At 32.9% G+C, this 20,730-nt stretch overlaps 2 protein-coding genes across 2 annotated transcripts in view; both read left to right on the forward strand.

Moving 5' to 3' along the window:
- LOC138305771 (uncharacterized) overlaps positions 1-20,612 on the forward strand; it is a 29,847-nt gene extending 9,235 nt beyond the window's left edge. Inside the window, exon 3 of the mRNA XM_069246041.1 lies at positions 20,526-20,612. Coding sequence (XP_069102142.1) covers positions 20,526-20,612 — 87 coding nt within the window. The remainder of the gene's footprint in view (positions 1-20,525) is intronic.
- LOC138305772 (putative ankyrin repeat protein RF_0950) overlaps positions 12,803-20,730 on the forward strand; it is a 124,417-nt gene continuing 116,489 nt past the window's right edge. Inside the window, exons 1-2 of the mRNA XM_069246042.1 lie at positions 12,803-12,994; positions 20,526-20,622. The gene's annotated coding sequence lies outside the window, so the exon portion shown is untranslated. The remainder of the gene's footprint in view (positions 12,995-20,525; positions 20,623-20,730) is intronic.

Consider the following 20,730-nt stretch of genomic DNA (forward strand, 5'->3'; position numbering starts at 1 on the left):
TCTGTACAGTGCACTGAAAATGTCGACGAGTTGTTTATCGTCCCATTTAACTGTACTCAGCTAGAAATCAACCGAAACCTAACTTTAGTAGTCTGTCTAAGTTTACAGGTGAGATAGACATGACTTACAACTTAGATCAACATCAGACACAGGATCATTTTAGCAACGATTAGACACGCGTTCTATTGTACATTTTTAAGGGGAAACGTTGTAATCTCAATATAAAACTTTTGTATTTTCAGCATGCGGCCAGTTCTAGAACAGTCTCATGTAATTCATTTTATGGGGTCTGAGACAGTCTAAAACGTTTTACTCTCAAGGTAATCAGTGGCTTTTGAGGTTTGATGTACAGTGGCCTGTCTTATGTTGATTATGATTGTTTGTACTTAACTGTATAATGTGTTATAACCAGGTGGCTGTCTATAGGTCGGTTTATCGTTCTATTATTAAAGCTGTCTGTTGACAATATTATTAATAGGCGAAACAGGATTATTCGTGACCAGATCATCATAGTTTCTGAAGCTTAAAATACGAAAGGGCCCTAATATAGGGTTCTCATTAGTCCCATTGTATGGTAATATTCCATTCAAGACTCGAAACACAGGCAATTATTGGACCAGTTTCACCGACTGAATATTAGCAGTATGTAAAGTACTAAAATTCATGATAAGACAGAAATTATAACTAAATTCATGAGGTAAAATAACTGCTTCTCGGATAAGCAATATAGTAGAGCGGCTAAGCATGAAAATCGTTCAAAATTTGAAGAAAGCATGAAACGTAGGCATATTGCTTACTTTAAGGAATTAAGGAAACAAATGGACCCCCCAATTAAAACACGGCCTCATGGCGGCCTCGCAATATTGGTTGTCAAAATTGAACCACATATCCACATTCTTCGATCCATAACTCACGTTTATATACCAGCTAGACCCAAACTTTAACGTCTACACCCATATCATTAATACTTTGGAACATTTTTGAAGTGTTAACCTTTGTGCATGCTGCCTTTAAGCAAGTAAATACATGCAACATATAAAGAGATTGAGTATTTATACTTTTGTACTGTCTTGCTCGCATGCTTGAGATTTTGTTTCACGCTACTTTAATTTCAAAAATGATCGCGGATGTGTTGAAATTCCAGATAGACCAGATTTAAATGAAAGTTGTTTCCTATACGCTTCCGTACGATAAAATAATGGAGTTAAGATACACATTCTTAAATGTCTACCCCATATTATGATTCCTATATATAATTATGAATAGTTCATTATTGGATCATTCTGATAATGTTAAAACTTTCATGTAGAAAGACCGCAATTTTTGCATTCCAAGATGACCGCGCTAAAATTACTAAATGTACCTCTTTCTATATGTAATAATGATATAATGAATGTAGGCCTAGCTGTCCTTTTCAGACATACAAATAAAATACCTCAGCAAAATGCATTAGAGTATTTATTATGAAATAATTGATAAAAAATAATTCGATTCCTATTAAATTCTAAATTAAACCCAATAAGTGTGATACTGTACGAAACATGACTTTAAAATTTAAGTGCCCCTGATAAAATCTGGCCTGAACCATATCTGATTTGATTGAAATGCCAAACATTTAATAAAAAATTTTTCAAGAAGATGTGACCTGGTTGATCTGATAAGTAAACTTTCTATTAATAGAGAGGCTAGAAACTGCATTTGTGTTCACGCAGCTTGAAAGCGATAGGATAGAGACACATTGAAAATAACATTGTAAACAAAATTGCGGATGACCTTTCTTTTTTATGCGGAATGAAAGATATTATTTGCCAAAAGATAGAAATATTCATGACGAGCTTACGAATATATTTTAGCTGAGAAGCAAGAAGGCATTCCAATGCTTACAAATGATCGAATATTATGACTATATACTTTTTAATGCTCTATATGGATGATACCACATCCCTATTCCAAACCACAGCAAGGAATTATCAGTAAAAATATCTAAACGAAATCACTTTGGCAGTCCTCCGAGAGATAACTTTTGTTTGATGGAGATTCACAATAATATATCAGACCTGCAAACAGAATACTAAATGCAAGGATATCTTTTGGGAATCGTCGCTATCCAAAAAGGAGTCTTCATGGAAGAGATTGCCGCACTCATATTGCATAATTACGTTCATGCCCGGTCGTTAAACGCATCTCAGGAGATGTGGATTCAGGAGAATATATTAACTCTATTGTTTTATAACTTAATCAGATAAAATCGTCACAGAGAAATTGGTTTCGATGTAATCATAAACGACTTCAATAGCATCAGTAGACTCCACTTAAGGAATAACTCATAGCATAAGGTTTTGCCGCCAAAGCTTGGATGTCTACCTAGTTTGACATAACCCATTATGCATCTATCAATTTGACAAGTAGTGGCACTAGAATTAACCACAAACCAAGTCCTCTGTGAAGATAATCATGAGTACCTCTATTGTCAAGAGCTTTACATATGTTAGCTGAGTCGCTCCGTAGAACTCCCAATCTCATTACTGGCTTAGGATATGAAGATGGCGAAGGCAAGATCGATGATGGTATTGAATTGAGAACAGATATGAAACGCTATGCTAGCAGCTCAATATATGGAAAAAATAAATCCATCTAAAAACACATAGCCACCGTTCAGTAACCAACATACAGCACCACAGACTGGGTGAAAAATCAATTGCAGCGATAGAGAACTGAAGACCAGTAAGACCCTCTCTCAAACTAAGTTCAAACAATGGAGGAAAATAAGAGTATGAACAAAGATTGGACCACATAGACAGCGAACCTAACTTACATTATTACCAAACTTAGATATGGGCAATATTGGAACCTTGCCCGAATTATTTGGTTCTGGCCAAAAAATGACCTTTGACAGGTCGATATATCTTGCGTTCTACATAAAAATGAAAATATAGCGTTATCCAGGTTGCTAAGTTAATTGTACGACTTCTTGAAAAGACAAAAAAAAAGAAAAAAAAAACCCCAAAATTAAACCAAGCCACTAAACAAAATACTTTTCATCAACTTTGATAAAGGCAAATAGGATGAAAGACTTCCATGTATCTGAAAGACGGAATTCAACGCATACAGTAAGAGAATCAGGTGGATATGTGATCTCAGACAACATAAGGTGAAAAGTGTTGTCTATGATTTCTACAGTGGTTACCGAATGACTACAGTTCATTGGAGTGTAAACCTATGATAGAAGAATTTGAAGCCGAAGTATTAAGGTTAGGAGAAGATAATAATACCCTAGAATGTAGGAATGAATGTTCCAGTTTACTGAACTTTCATCTTACAAAAGCTATTACCGAATTGAAAGACAATGGAAGATATGTGTAAGCGTGACAAAAAATCAACAGGTGATTTACTGAAACAATAAGCAGAGAGAAGGTGCCCCGAATCTCTCAACAGAAGTGGAAGTTAAGATTAGGATGGCTATTGCAATGGACATTTATTTCGACAAATTGCTGTTGACTTGCGACTGAGAGATGTTCCAGATTGATAGTCGATGAGCCCATAAAAGAACACTACCAGACATTCACAATAAATGAAGTTTAACCACTAATTGATCCAAAGTATCAACAATATGGGTGAAGACGTTTAAAGTTTGGGTTTCGCTGGTATAGAACGTAAAATATGGCTCGCCCAGGGTGATTTTGGCGGCCATTTTGAAAACAAATATGGCGGCCGCCAGAAGCCGTGGTTTTTTGGGGTCCATTTTAATCTTGAAACCATAGGTCCCACAAAAGCCATATGCAAAGTGTCATGCTTTTTTTCAAACTTTGAACGATTTTGCCTAAAATCGACCTTATCCGCTCCATTAATAAGGTTTTATACCGGGGCGTTCAACATGTTTAGAAGTAATGGATAAATGGACGAAAACTATGGATAAATGATACTTTATAGATTGCATTTATTTGCCAGAAAAGTGTTCGATACGGTCACTTACAGCATATGGATACTATAATTTTTCCAGTCAAAATTCTCTTGGATATCATCGTTCTTAATAGATCGGCTGCAAAAAAGTATCTGTCGAAGGTGAAGATTTCGAATGGACCAGAGTTACATCAATAATTCCACTATGTTCATTACTAGGTCCTTTAGTGTTTGTTATTAATGTGAATGATCTCTGTGAAGCAGTAGACTAGGGAATGTACTTATTTGCAAATGATACAAAAATGTTTTGAATATTCGAAAATTTGAAAGCAATCAAGATAACCCAGATCTTCAGAAAGACCTTAACATCATGTGTAAGTGGAGCGACACGTGGCTGCTAAAATGCACCCAGAAAAGTTTAATCATATTAGGACTAGTGTACTATTTCAACGGAAACTGCATGCAGAAAACCTTCAAGGAAAAATGCATATTGGTAATTATAGACGCAGAATTAAAATTTGATGAACACATATCAGAAAAAAAGTTAAGAAAGCAAACACAATGTTCGCATTTATCAGAAGAATATTCCAGTTTATGGATAAATAGTTGTTTATTCTACTATACAAATGTTAAGTAAAAACACAGCTCGATTACGCTAGTCCTGTGTGGACACCATATCCTGAAAAACGTATTGAAAAAAAATAGAATATAACCAATGAAGAACAGCCAGGTGTATCACAGAAATGAAAAACATGACCTACCAAGAAAGATTTAAGAAGCTAAGCCTACCAATGCTGGCCTTCAGGAGGATCAGAGACGATGTGATTGAAATATAGAAAATAACGAGTCATATTCTTGCTCAAGAATGCTTTAATGTCATAATACTTTGGAGAGACGACTCAGATTGCCATACCGGTAGTTGACATACGAGAAAAAAAACGGTCAACAACTTTACTCAGAAAGAACTACTTCTCGATCAGAACTGTAACTATTTGGAATGAACTGCCAGAACATGTAGAATCGGTAATTAGTGTAAACTCGGTTAAGAATAAGTTAGATAATTATTGAAAAAATCAGGGTTTTTGTTTTTTCAATTACGAAGCAACAATATCATAGAAAACTATAATTTCGTATAAGATGCTATATATCATTAATGTATTTTATGTCTGGTATAGAAGTCTTAATATAGTCTTGAACCAGATTAAATCTTATCTTATCTTATATTATACCACTTTTTAAGTTATTCACCCTGACACCAAAGTTACGTAATTATATCATATCACAGATCATAATATTTATCCAACGTCATATGTCATCATAATTATAATATGTAGTGAATTTCTGTCAAATAGCCACCTTAACTAAAAACCAGTAAATGCTGGCATAGCATGCAGGTCAAGCGTATCTAATAATATATACAGAGGTAATATTTCTTCACGTGAATTCCATTATAGCAAATATATGAATGACAGTATCACTTAAAACTGCTTTACACAATAAAATTGCCAATATAATGTAAATATTTCATAACCATCACCAAAATTACCGACGATAATAGGACAGCAACAATATAATTTAATTATGTTATAATTTGCTGTTTATCGCTTCTTTGAAAATCAAACATGAAATTATCATTGGCTGTGTTAAAAATTTATGGAAGCTCATGTTTATAGTTAAACTCGTTTATTTAGGACAATGCATACATATTTAGGACAAGTGGAGTAGTAGTGTACATATCATAAGTCACTGTACATATAATAAGTCACTGTACATATAATAAGTCACCGTACATATAATAAGTCACTGTACATATAATAAGTCACTGTACATATAATAAGTCACCGTACATATAATAAGTCACTGTACATATAATAAGTCACTGTACATATAATAAGTCACTGTACATATAATAAGTCACTGTACATATAATAAGTCACCGTACATATAATAAGTCACCGTACATATAATAAGTCACCGTACATATAATAAGTCACTGTACATATAATAAGTCACTGTACATATAATAAGTCACTGTACATATAATAAGTCACTGTACATATAATAAGTCACTGTACATATAATAAGTCACTGTACATATAATAAGTCACTGTACATATAATAAGTCACTGTACATATAATAAGTCACCGTACATATAATAAGTCACCGTACATATAATAAGTCACTGTACATATAATAAGTCACTGTACATATAATAAGTCACCGTACATATAATAAGTCACGTACATATAATAAGTCACTGTACATATAAATAAGTCACCGTACATATAATAAGTCACTGTACATATAATAAGTCACTGTACATATAATAAGTCACTGTACATATAAATAAGTCACTGTACATATAATAAGTCACTGTACATATAATAAGTCACTGTACATATAATTAGTCACTGTACATATAATAAGTCACTGTACATATAATAAGTCACTGTACATATAATTGGTCACTGTACATATAATAAGTCACTGTACATATAATAAGTCACTGTACATATAATAAGTCACTGTACATATAATAAGTCACTGTACATATAATAAGTCACTGTACATATAATAAGTCACTGTACATATAATAAGTCACTGTACATATAATAAGTCACTGTACATATAATAAGTCACTGTACATATAATAAGTCACTGTACATATAATAAGTCACTGTACATATAATAAGTCACTGTACATATAATAAGTCACTGTACATATAATAAGTCACTGTACATATAATAAGTCACCGTACATATAATAAGTCATCACTGTACATATAATAAGTCACTGTACATATAATAAGTCACCGTACATATAATAAGTCACTGTACATATAATAAGTCACCGTACATATAATAAGTCACCGTACATATAATAAGTCACTGTACATATAATAATCACGTACATATAATAAGTCACCGTACATATAATAAGTCACTGTACATATAATAAGTCACGTACATATAATAAGTCACCGTACATATAATAAGTCACTGTACATATAATAAGTCACTGTACATATAATAAGTCACTGTACATATAATAAGTCACTGTACATATAATAAGTCACCGTACATATAATAAGTCACTGTACATATAATAAGTCACTGTACATATAATAAGTCACTGTACATATAATAAGTCAATGTACATATAATAAGTCACCGTACATATAATAAGTCACTGTACATATATAAGTCACTGTACATATAATAAGTCACTGTACATATAATAAGTCACTGTACATATAATAAGTCACCGTACATATAATAAGTCACTGTACATATAATAAGTCACTGTACATATAATAAGTCACTGTACATATAATAAGTCACTGTACATATAATAAGTCACCGTACATATAATAAGTCACTGTACATATAATAAGTCACTGTACATATAATAAGTCACCGTACATATAATAAGTCACCGTACACATAATAAGTCACGTACATATAATTAGTCACCGTACATATAATAAGGTCACTGTACATATAATTGGTCACTGTACATATAATAAGTCACTGTACATATAATAAGTCACTGTACATATAATATGTCACTGTACATATAATAAGTCACTGTAAATATAATTAGTCACTGTACATATAATTGGTCACTGTACATATAATTGATCACTGTACATATAATTGGTCACCGTACATATAATAAGTCACTGTACATATAATAAGTCACGTACATATAATAAGTCACTGTACATATAATAAGTCACTGTACATATAATAAGTCACTGTACATATAATTAATCACTGTACATATAATAAAGTCACTGTACATATAATAAAGTCACTGTACATATAATAAGTCACTGTACATATAATTAGTCACTGTACATATAATAAGTCACTGTACATATAATAAGTCACTGTACATATAATAAGTCACTGTACATATAATAAGTCACTGTACATATAATAAGTCACTGTACATATAATTAGTCACTGTATCACATATCAATAATAAATTGTCACTGTACATATAATGGTCACTGTACATACTGTACATATAATAAGTCACTGTACACATATAATTAAGTCACTGTACATATAATTAGTCACTGTACATATAATTGGTCACTGTACATATAATTAGTCACTGTAACATATAATTGGTCACTGTACATATAATTAGTCACTGTACATATAAATTGGTCACTGTACATATAATAAGTCACTGTACATATAATTGGTCACTGTACATATAATAAGTCACTGTACATATATAATTAGTCACTGTACATATAAATTGGTCACTGTACATATAATTAGTCACTGTACATATAATAAGTCACTGTACATATAATTGGTCACTGTACATATATTGGTCACTGTACATATAAAAAGTCACTGTACATATAATTGGTCACTGTACATATAATTAAGTCACTGTACATATAATAAGTCACTGTACATATAATTGGTCACTGTACATATAATAAGTCACTGTACATATAATAAGTCACTGTACATATAATAAGTCACTGTACATATAATTAGTCACTGTACATATAATTGGTCACTGTACATATAATTGGTCACTGTACATATAATAAGTCACTGTACATATAATAAGTCACTGTACATATAATAAGTCACTGTACATATAATAATGTCACCGTACATATAAAATTAGTCACTGTACATATAATAAGTCACTGTACATATAATAAGTCACTGTACATATAATAAGTCACTGTACATATAATAAGTCACTGTACATATAATAAGTCACTGTACATATAATAAGTCACTGTACATATAATAAGTCACTGTACATATAATAAGTCACTGTACATATAATAAGTCACTGTACATATAATTAAGTCACTGTACATATAATAAGTCACTGTACATATAATTAGTCACTGTACATATAATTAGTCCACTGTACATAATAATACGCACTATACATATAATAAGTCACTGTACATATAATAAGTCACTGTACATATAATAAGTCACTGTACATATAATAAGTCACTGTACATATAATAAGTCACTGTACATATAATAAGTCACTGTACATATAATAAGTCACCGTACATATAATAAGTCACTGTACATATAATAGTCACTGTAAATAATATGTCACTGTACATATCAATTGTCACTGTACACATAATAAGTCACTGTACATATAATAAGTCACTGTACATATAATAAGTCACTGTACATATAATAAGTCACTGTACATATAATAAGTCACTGTACATATAATAAGTCACTGTACATATAATAAGTCACTGTACATATAATTAGTCACTGTACATATAATTGGTCACTGATACATAATAAGTCACTGTACATAATAATGAGTCACTGTACATGTAATAAGTCACCGTACATATAATAAGTCACTGTACATATAATAAGTCACTGTATATAATAAGTCACTGTACATATAATTGGTTACTGTACATATAATTGTCACTGTACATATAATTAGTCACTTTACATATAATTGGTCACTGTACATATAATTGGTCACTGTACATATAATAATATTCACTGTACATATAATACGTCACTGTACATATAATAATTTAAGTCACTGTACATATAATTGGTCACTGTACATGTAAATACATATAATAAGTCACTGTAATATAATGTCATACATATAATTGGTCACTGTACATATAATAAGTCACTGTACACATAAATTGGTCACTGTACATATAATTGGTCACTGTACATATAATACGTCACTGTACATATAATTGGTCACTGTACATATAATTAGTTACTGTAAATATAATTGGTCACTGTACATATAATTAGTCACTGTACATCTAATACGTCACTGCATATATAATTGGTCACTGTACATATAATTTTTTACTGTAAATATAATTGGTCACTGTACATATCATTAGTCACTGTAAATATAAAACGTCACTACAAATATCATTGGTCACTTTACATATAATTAGTTACTGTAAATATAATTGGTCACTGTACATATAATTAGTCACTGTGCATATAACACGTCACTTAAAAGATAATTTGTCACTGTACATAAAATTGGTCACTGTATATATAAAACGTCACTGAACATATAATTAGTCACTGTACATATAATTAGTCACTGTATATATAATTAGTTACTGTACATATAATTGGTCATTGTACATATAATTGGTCACTGTATATATAATTAGTCACTGTACATATAATTGGTCACTGTACATATAATTGGTCACTGTACATATAATTGGTCACTGTACATATAATTGGTCACTGTACATATAATAAGTCACTGTACATATCATAAGTAATGTATATATAATAATTCACTTGGTACAACATATAATTAGTCACTGTAACATATAATAAGTCACTGCACCTATATAAATTAGTCACTGTACATATAATTGGTCACTGTACATATAATTGGTCACTGTACATATAATTGGTCACTGTACATATAATTGGTCACTGTACATATAATTGGTCACTGTACATATAATTGGTCACTGTACATATAATTGGTCACTGTACATATAATTGGTCACTGTACATATAATTGGTCACTGTACATATAATTGGTCACTGTACATATAATTGGTCACTGTACATATAATTGGTCACTGTAGTACAATATAATTGGTCACTGTACATCATAATTAGTCACTGTACATATAATTGTCACTGTACATATAATTAAGTCACTGTACATATAATTAGTCACTGTAAATATAATTAGGCACTGTACATATAATTGGTCACTGTACATATAATTGGTCACTGTACATATAATTGGTCACTGTACATATAATTGGTCACTGTACATATAATTGGTCACTGTACATATAATTGGTCACTGTACATATAATAAGTCACTGTACATATAATTGGTCACTGTACATATAATTGGTCACTGTACATATAATAAGTCACTGTACATATAATTGGTCACTGTACATAAATAAGTCACTGTACATATAATTAAGTCACTGTACATATAATTGGTCACTGTACATATATAAATTGGTCACTGTACATATAATTGGTCACTGTACATATAAACACGTACATATAATTGGTCACTGTACATATAATAGTCACAGTACATATAATACGTCACTGTACATACATATAATTGGTCACTGTACATATAATTAGTCACTGTAAATATAATTGGTCACTGTACATATAATTGGTCACTGTACATATAATTGGTCACTGTACATGTAATACATATAATAAGTCACTGTACATATAATTGGTCACTGTACATATAATTGGTCACTGTACATACAATTAGTCACTGTACATATAATCAGTCACTGTACACATACGTAGTCACTGCACATGTAATTGCTCACTGTATATATAATACGTCACTGTACATATAATTAGTCACTGTACATATAATTAGTCACTGTACATATAATTGCTCTCTGTACATATAATTGGTCACTGTACATATAATTGGTCACTGTACATATAATTGGTCACTGTACATATAATTGGTCACTGTACATATAATTGGTCACTGTACATATAATTGGTCACTGTACATATAATTGGTCACTGTACATATAATTGGTCACTGTACATATAATATAATAAGTCACTGCAAATATCATTGGTCATTATACATAACAATAGTTACTGTATATAAAAGTCACTGCACATCTAATTAGTCACTGTACATATAATTGGTCACTGTACATATTATTGGTCACTGTGCATATAATTAATCACCGAATATATATAAGTCACTGTACATCTAATTAGTCAATGTACATATAATTGGTCACTGTACATGTAATTTGTCACTGTACATATATTAAGTCACTGTACATATAATTGCTACTGTACATATAATTGGTCACGGTATATATAATTGGTCACTGTACATATAATAAGTCACTGTGCATATAATTGGTCACTGTATATATAATTGGCCACTGTACATATAATTGGTCACTCTACATATAATTGGTCACTGTTCATATTATTTATTACTGTATACATAATCGGTCACTGTACATATAATTGTTCACTGTACATATAATTGGTCACCGTTTATATAATTGATCACTGTTCATATAATTGATCACTGTATATATAATTGATCACTGTACATATCATTGGTCACTGTACATATAATTGGTCACTGTTTATATAATTGATCACTGTATATATAATTGGTCACTGTACATATAATTGGTCACTGTACAAATAATTGGTCACTGTTTATATAATTGGTCACTGTACGTATAATTGGTCACTGTACATAATTTTGGGGAACACATTTTTGAATATGCTTGTACAATTGACGACCATGACGGAAGGTATCGGTCATAATAATAAACTGACCGGGTACAAGGGAACTGTGGAGAAGACGATCAGAAGGTCACATTTATTTTATTTTTGAAACAGCATAAATGACTTAGAGCTTATTATGCTAATTCCGACGTACAACCACTGACAGATATCCTCAGTCACACAGTTTTTATTGTTTTATATGTATGCCTCTCGGGATCCCTAGTATATTCACAAATTAACCGTGACAGACAAGACAGCCATCAAGTAGAAAACCAAATGAAACCTATTAAGGACATTCATAATTAAACATTTTTTTCTGAGTTAACTGTCTTGAACAGGAATGACTTAATTTGTTTTTGACAAATATAAGTCTTCCTTTGTATCTTTCTAGATTAGTTTATTTTATTAATGACGGTATTCTTGAATTGTATTATCTACCATGTATTTAAACTAAATCTATTTGTAAGGTATATCAGATACAATCAGTTTTACACAATGACATGTTAGAAGTGACTTACGTCTATTACAGCCATGCGCATGTCATTTACCATTGTAAGACAATGACCTGTACCGTGACGTAACTACCTATACACGCCATGTTTAAACTGAGCTGTGGTGACCATGTACGGGTCACAATGGAATATTGGATTGTTTACTTATATGTGTTATAATGTTTAACAAGTGTTAACCCTTAATCCGTGACCTTTTCACTGGATTGATCAGTGATTGGTCGAAGTTATTAAGACAATTGTACGAAAATATCTAAGGATTTATTTTTAAGACGAAAAGGTATGTAGTCTAACTGTTCATTATTAAATGAAATTGCAACAATTTATATAAGTCACCATTAGCAATACCGTATAGCTGAATACTTTCGCGGAGATGATTTGTTCGCATTTTCGGGGGTCATCATCGTGATTGCTAAATTTTGATTTATGATATATTCAAAACCTGTCGGATTACATATATTCTTGAAGCCAAATTACAATATTTTGATTTGATAAAAGATCAGTTTCCTCGATTTGGGTCAAAATTTGATAAATGTAGTGGCGTGAACTACATACGGTATGGCTCGTAACCATAACATGGCATATGGTAATTGTTATATATATATATTATATATATATATATATATATTGATAGTCACACCAGTGTATACATCGTCACACCAGGGTATCCATAGTCATACCAAGGTATACAAAGTCATACCAAGGAATCCATAGTCATACCAAGGAATTCATAGTCATACCAAGGTATCCATAGTCATACCAATGCATCCATAGTCATACCATGGTATCCATAGTCATACCATGGTATCCATAGTCATACCAAGGTATCCATAGTCATACCATGGTATCCATAGTCATACCATGGTATCCATAGTCATACCAAGGTATTCATAGTCATACCATGGTATCCATAGTCACACCAAGGTATTCATAGTCACAACAGGTAATCCATAGTCACATCAGGGTATATATAATCACATTAGTGTATCCATAGTCAAATCAGGGTATCCATAGTCACAACAAGGTACCCATAGTCACACCAAAGTATCCATATTCACACTAGGGTATCCATAGTCACACTAGGATATGCATGGTCACATCCGGATATCCATGGTCATACCAGGGTATCCAAAGACACACAAGGGTATCCATAGTCACACCAGGGTATCCATAGTCACACCACGGAATTCATAGTCTCAACAGGGTATCCATTGTCATATCAGGCTATGCATAGTCAACCCATCTATAGTCACTCCATGACATCCATAGTCAAACGAAGATATTCATATAATAGTCACATTAGGATATCCATAGTTACGTTAATATATCCATAGTCACACCAGGGTATCGATAGTCACAACAGATTATCTATAGTCACTCCATGTTATCTTAAGTCCCACCAGATTATTCAAAACGGGCTGTCCATGATCAAACAAGGCCAAACCTGGACCTTCATGACCACAACAAGATATCCATAGTCACGTAGGGTATCCATAGTCACACCAGGGTTTCCATAGTCACGCCAGGGTATCAATATTCACACCAAGGTATCTATAGTTACAATGGGATATCCATAGTCACATTAGGGTTTCCATAGTCATATAAGGTATCCTTAGTCAGACCAAGGTACCCATAGTCACACCAGGGTATAGACGGTTCTCACCATGTATAATTGTTCATTAGAAACCGATTCCAAACTATATATACATGTTATTTTAAGTCCCACAAGATTATTCAAAACGGGCTGTCCATGATCAAACAAGGCCAAACCTGGACCTTCATGACCACAGCATAGTCACGTAGGATATCCATAGTCACGTAGGATATCCATAGTCATATCAGGGTATCCATAGTCACACCAGGGTATTCATAGTCACACCAGGGTATCCATAGTCACACCAGGGTATTCATAGTCACACCAGGATATTCATAGTCACAATATGGTATCCAGAGTCACACCAGGATATCCATAGTCACATCAGAATACCCATAGTCACACCAGGGTATCCATAGTCATATCAGAATATCCATAGTCACACCAGGGTATCCATAGTCATATCAGAATATCCATAGTCACACAAGGGTATCCATAGTCACAACAGGGTATCCAAAGTCATAACAGGGTATTAATAGTCACACCAGGAGACCCATAGTCACACCAGGGTACCCATAGTCACACCAGGATATCCATTGTCACATCAGGGTATATACAGTCACACCAGGGTATCCATAGTCACATCAGGGTATATATAGTCACACAAGGGTATCGATAGTCACACCAGGGTATCCATAGTCACACAATTTTATCCATAGCCACACCAGGCTATCAATAGTCACACCAGGCTCATAATCACACCAGGGTATCAATATTCACACCAAGGTATCCATAGTTACAATAGGATATCCATAGTCACATTAGGGTATCCATAGTCATATAAGGTATCCTTAGTCAAACCAAGGTATCCATAGTCACAGTAGGGGAACCATAGTCACATTAGGGTATCCATAGTTACGCCAAGGTATCCATAGTCACACCAGGGTATCGACAGTTCTCACCATGTATAATTTTTCATTAGAAACCGATTCCAAATTATATTTGAAAAAAATATGTGTTTCAGGATCATGACTTGCAGTATCAATTATATCATCTGATACTTTTACCTTATGTCAAGGTAACAATGGATATACTATCTTCTATATATATTTAATGAATTTATATTCGTGCAAGGAGAGACTGTTAATAAAAGCGTTTTGACAATAGTGAGTGAAACAGATTTCTAAATACTACCACTTTTATTTCTAGGATTCATGTCATGTGTTCCATCACAATTAATAAGTGTTTTAATTTGACGCTGCTAAATTTAAGTACACGGACTCTCACAGATGTTTGCAAGCATTTATTTCATACCCCGACGAAATTACAAAAAAGGGATACCAATGTTTAAAAAAAAATCATACTACTTTATTAGATAAAATATATTTCAACGTAACAATTCATTGTTTTAAAGGGCTATTTTTAAATCAATATGCAACGTCGATATCTCTTGTGACGTCTAAGTCCAATCAGAAAGTCATATTGAGTAGGAAGAGAAAGGAAAAATAAATAAAACAATTTAGGGAGTTTGTGTAGTTGGCTTCGATTATAAATAGCAATAACGATATATCCATAGTCACACCAGGGTATCCATAGTCACACCAGGGTATCCATAGCCAAACCAGGGTATCCATAGTCACACCAGAGTATCCATAGTCACACCAGGGTGTGCATGGTCACATCAGGATATTCATAGTCACACCAGGGTATCCATAGTCACACCAGGGTATCCATAGTCACACCAGGGTATACATAGTCACACCAGGGTATCCATAGTCACACCAGGGTTTCCATAGTCACACAGTTCCCACACCAGGCTATCAATAGTCACACAGGGTATCCATAGTCACACCAGGGTATCAATATTCACACCAAGGTATCCATAGTTACAATAGGATATCCATAGTCACATTAGGGTATCCATAGTCATATAAGGTATCCTTAGTCAAATCAAGGTATCCATAGTCACAGTAGGGTATCCATAGTCACATTAGGGTATCTATAGTCACATTAGGATATCCATAGTTACGCCAAGGTATCCATAGTCACACCAGGGTATCGACAATTATCACCATGTAATTTTTTTTATTAGAAACCGATTCCAAACTATATTTGAAAAAAAACATGTGTTTCAGGATCATGACTTGCAGTATCAATTACATCATCTGATACTTTTAACTTGTGTAAAGGTAACAATGGATATACTAATTTTTTAGGAATCTAATGAATTTATATTCGTGCAAGGAGAGACTGTTAACAAACGCGTTTTGACAATAGTGAGTGAAACAGATTTCTAAATACTACCCCTTTTATTTTTAGGATTGATGTCATGTGTTCCATCACACTTATTAAGTGTTTTAATTTGACGCTGCTAAATTTAAGTACACGGACTCTTACAGATATTTGCAAGCATTTATTTCATACTTCGACGAAATTACAAAATAAGGATACCAATGTTTATAAAAACAAAAAAGTTCATACTACTTTATTAGATAAAATGTATTTCAACGTAACAATTCATTGTTTTAAAGGGCTACTTTTTAATCAATATGCAACGTCGATATCTCTTGTGATGTCTAAGTCCAATTAGAAAGACATATTGAGTAGGAAGAGAAAGGACAAATAAATAAAACAATTTAGGAAGTTTGTGTAGTTGGCTTCGTTTATAAATAGCAATAACCATATCTGACATGTGTTTATCTTGAAAACTATCTATATTCTTTGACATGAAATTAAATCTACACAAAAGTCTAAATAATTATTCCAATCCAAATAAAGTATTGATATCACTCCAACCACATAGACGCAAGTTATATAGTCAAACACATACTTTTTTCTAATTTTGACATGCGAATAATAAGTCAGAGTAAAACTGTAAAGAGAACATCCACACGTGATTAAATGCAAAATTTTAATGTGAAAAAACAATCATAGTTATCAACGATAGCATATTCAAATATATTTACATTCTGAGTGTTTCGTCACCATATTAATCAACCAACTGACAAAAACAAACATTTGCCTATGAAAACACTATGGATACACTTTGAATACATCGAATTTCGTGCATCGATTAGCTGATTTAAAACAATGCGCCAGTTTCATATATCCTACAATATTTTATCATAATATCTGATGTTTTGTTTCTTGATAAAGAAACATTTTTTTTTAATTCTTTAAAATATAATTTTTTTTTCATCAATTATCCTTTCTTCCGAGGAGCGCTAACGCGCTCAACAGGATATGTAGACAGCTTATGCTATTCTTAGCCGCTATGAAAATTAGAAAAATACAATCAATCCCTATATAAATTATAGTGTCGAACACTTCAGTTAAAACCCCTCTACAATCACGAAAACAGTTTGAGGTTGTTGCTAATAGTACATATCAGTACATATTGTATGACTTCATTGTTCGTTTTAAACAATAAATCCAATAGAGCACTATACGTATCGTTAGTTTCAATCAGAATTAAGCTAATGTACTTATTGATTCTTTTATAGTAAGACAACTAATATTTCCCGAGTACCGATTTGACAGATTTGGTTTATTGTTAAGCGTTCTATTATCTGCTATTGATCATTTTATATACCTCCATATGTGTCACCTGTATACCGCTTGTCATGTTTTAATGACCTCTTTTAGGGACCGTAGAATGTCCACAAAGCTCGGGATGGCATATCACCATATCAAATTACATTGTTTAATAAGAGTGCAGCACAACTAACCATAAGACGTGTATGTGAGCATATAGATTATAATATATGCCAGTATCTGGAGAAGGCTCGCGCCTCCATATAGGCAGCAATGCTTTAATTCACGATATCTGCATAGCGAAATTACTAATTGTCTGTGAAGACAAAACGTGTCACTGGGGTACGCTTAAGTACTTTTAGATATATAATTAGAGTGTTGACAAAAAAAAACGGACAAAAATGTACTAGTAAAATATGTATACTCTGATGTCTGTGTATTATCAAGCGCACGGCACAGTCAGCGGTGATGTCAAGAAACCTGATGCCAAAGATGACTCCACAGATCCCCGTGTATTTTGCCACGTCTCCGCCTTTGGACGGAAAAAGATTGAATTATTCCAGTTATTTCAATTTCTTTCTATCGTGTATATCATGATATGAGAGGCTGACTATCGATATCCTGCATTTGAGATTCATATAATTATATTTCAAGATACACAACATTCATCGGTAGTGTTCAAATTTGCATTTAGAATTGTATTTGAAGAGCCTCGAGAATTAAATGACCGCACCACAAATTTAGGTTTGAGATTACAATCTTGTATTTACATGTAGCTGCGCTCTTCTGCGGCTTTGTATTCAATTTATATTATGAAGATATTGCTAGATATAAGGAGGCCAAATGCACGCATAGAGCAATGCATTACATAAAGCTGTTGTTCTACATTCTTTATGAATAGTAATACAAAATAGTATTTGCGATTGTCACGTTATTGTTTTAATTTAAAAACTCATTGTTGACATTCCTAATCGTATAGCTATACAATTAGATGTAAGCAGATCTTATGTTTACGCTGTACCAGCCCTTACTCCCGTAATCATGTTAATAAAAAAACTAACTTTAAACACATAATTATTAATCTAAAAAGATGATATACACAACTATAAAAGCGATATGAATAGTTGTAGAGAAACGTTAACGAACAAACGTTCATTCCACTACGTAAACTCACCAATGCGTTATAACGGATGGGGGAAGAGGGAGTGAATTTTCCACATCACATACATTGTACGCTGATCAAGGAAGTAGATGGTTACCGATAGTGATTACAACGAGTCAATCAACTTTGTTAGAACGGGTGCAATATTTATCGAAATCTCAATTGTGTTTACTATACTGCACCTTTGATTATAATCAATAAGTAATGACATATGTTCATTTTCCGATGTACTAGTTGTAACGCCGAATTTTAAGTTCGATGGGGTATCTTTTGTTATTGTTGATAGGAACTGTGGGGTTGTTTGTTCTTTCAATATCGTAATTTCGGATATTTCTTTTCGACAGATGATAAGTTGACATCAGACATGTTACCCTGATTAGCTTTATGATAGATATCTAAGTATAGTTAGAATCATCTTATATAGGACTAGCTATCACTCAATATCAAACACTATCAGGGTCTTTGAATATTGAATACCCAATTCCGCCCACATATTCGCGAATATATGCAAACGTAGCAGATTTTACTTGTACATAGTTATCCGGTCGTCTTCTAGCTTCGCGCTAGAGGGAATTTCCCTTTAGCTCAGTCGGCAGAGCAGCAGACCAATAAGTCCGGGGTCGCGGGTTAGAGCTCGTCTGGTGGCACACTACTCCCGCCCTGATACATTTGGTGCCGGAGACCACTCCTAGCAAAAGCTAGCTATACGAGGTTGGGATAGTTGTGTAACAGGTTTTAATGGTACATAGTGATACGGTCGCCTTCTAGCTTTGCGCCAGAGGGACTTTCGTATGTACGGGATCGCGGGCTCGAGCCCGGCTGGCGGCCGATACTCTCGCACTGTTACCCAAGAACAAACAATTTGAACAGAAATTCAGATAAATATGATCAAACTGCCATCAGTTTAGAAGCTGTCAATTAATGTAAACAATGTCCATACACTAAAGCTTGACTACTACACAATGTCATATATAAATAATTGAACTTTGACCTTAGTAGAGTGGTTCAGATTTGGCGGAAGGATATGGAACACATTAACCTTTAGCATGTAAAGTGTATTATTCAGGCGATTTTAATCACATGGTCATATCAGTATCAATATTAATGTTATCATATTGAAGAAAATACGTTAGTTGTTTTTTACTCTAATATTACGCTTTAGTTGATGCACTTTACAACCATTTGTTGATTCTTAAATGGACCGCGTCCATTTTCCCATTAACAGATGATTATGATACTAAAAAGGGCAAGAAATAATCACCCTTTAGATGAGGAAACATACACATGTACCAATTCTGGGACTTGGTATAGTTCAGCAGTTGTTATATACGTGACACTTCACTATATTATCGGGTTGAAAGACAAGAAAAGGTGATAGGCAAACTGTACATATTGAAATTCGATTTGAATGTAGTACCCATATTATTGTTAGAGTTAAAATGATACATTTGTTCCAAAGTTTAATTTCGAATCACTTATTGATACTGTTGAATGTTTAATGTTTGTTGTTTTCTTGTTTAGCTATGTTCAGTAACAAATCACCAAAGACCGTCTCACAATGCAAATCGAAATAATGTGAGTCGAGAAGATGGAAACGTGGAAGAATAATGGCTTAAATGTAAGATACAATTGAATTTATATTTTCAATATAATATAACACGGCTTTTTAGTGTTCACGTTGTAAATCTTTTAAGATAAAGCCAAGTAGACGGTTATGATCAACATA

Source organism: Argopecten irradians, chromosome 13 (genome assembly GCF_041381155.1).
Source record: "Argopecten irradians isolate NY chromosome 13, Ai_NY, whole genome shotgun sequence".
Classification (NCBI taxonomy): Eukaryota; Metazoa; Mollusca; class Bivalvia; order Pectinida; family Pectinidae; genus Argopecten; species Argopecten irradians.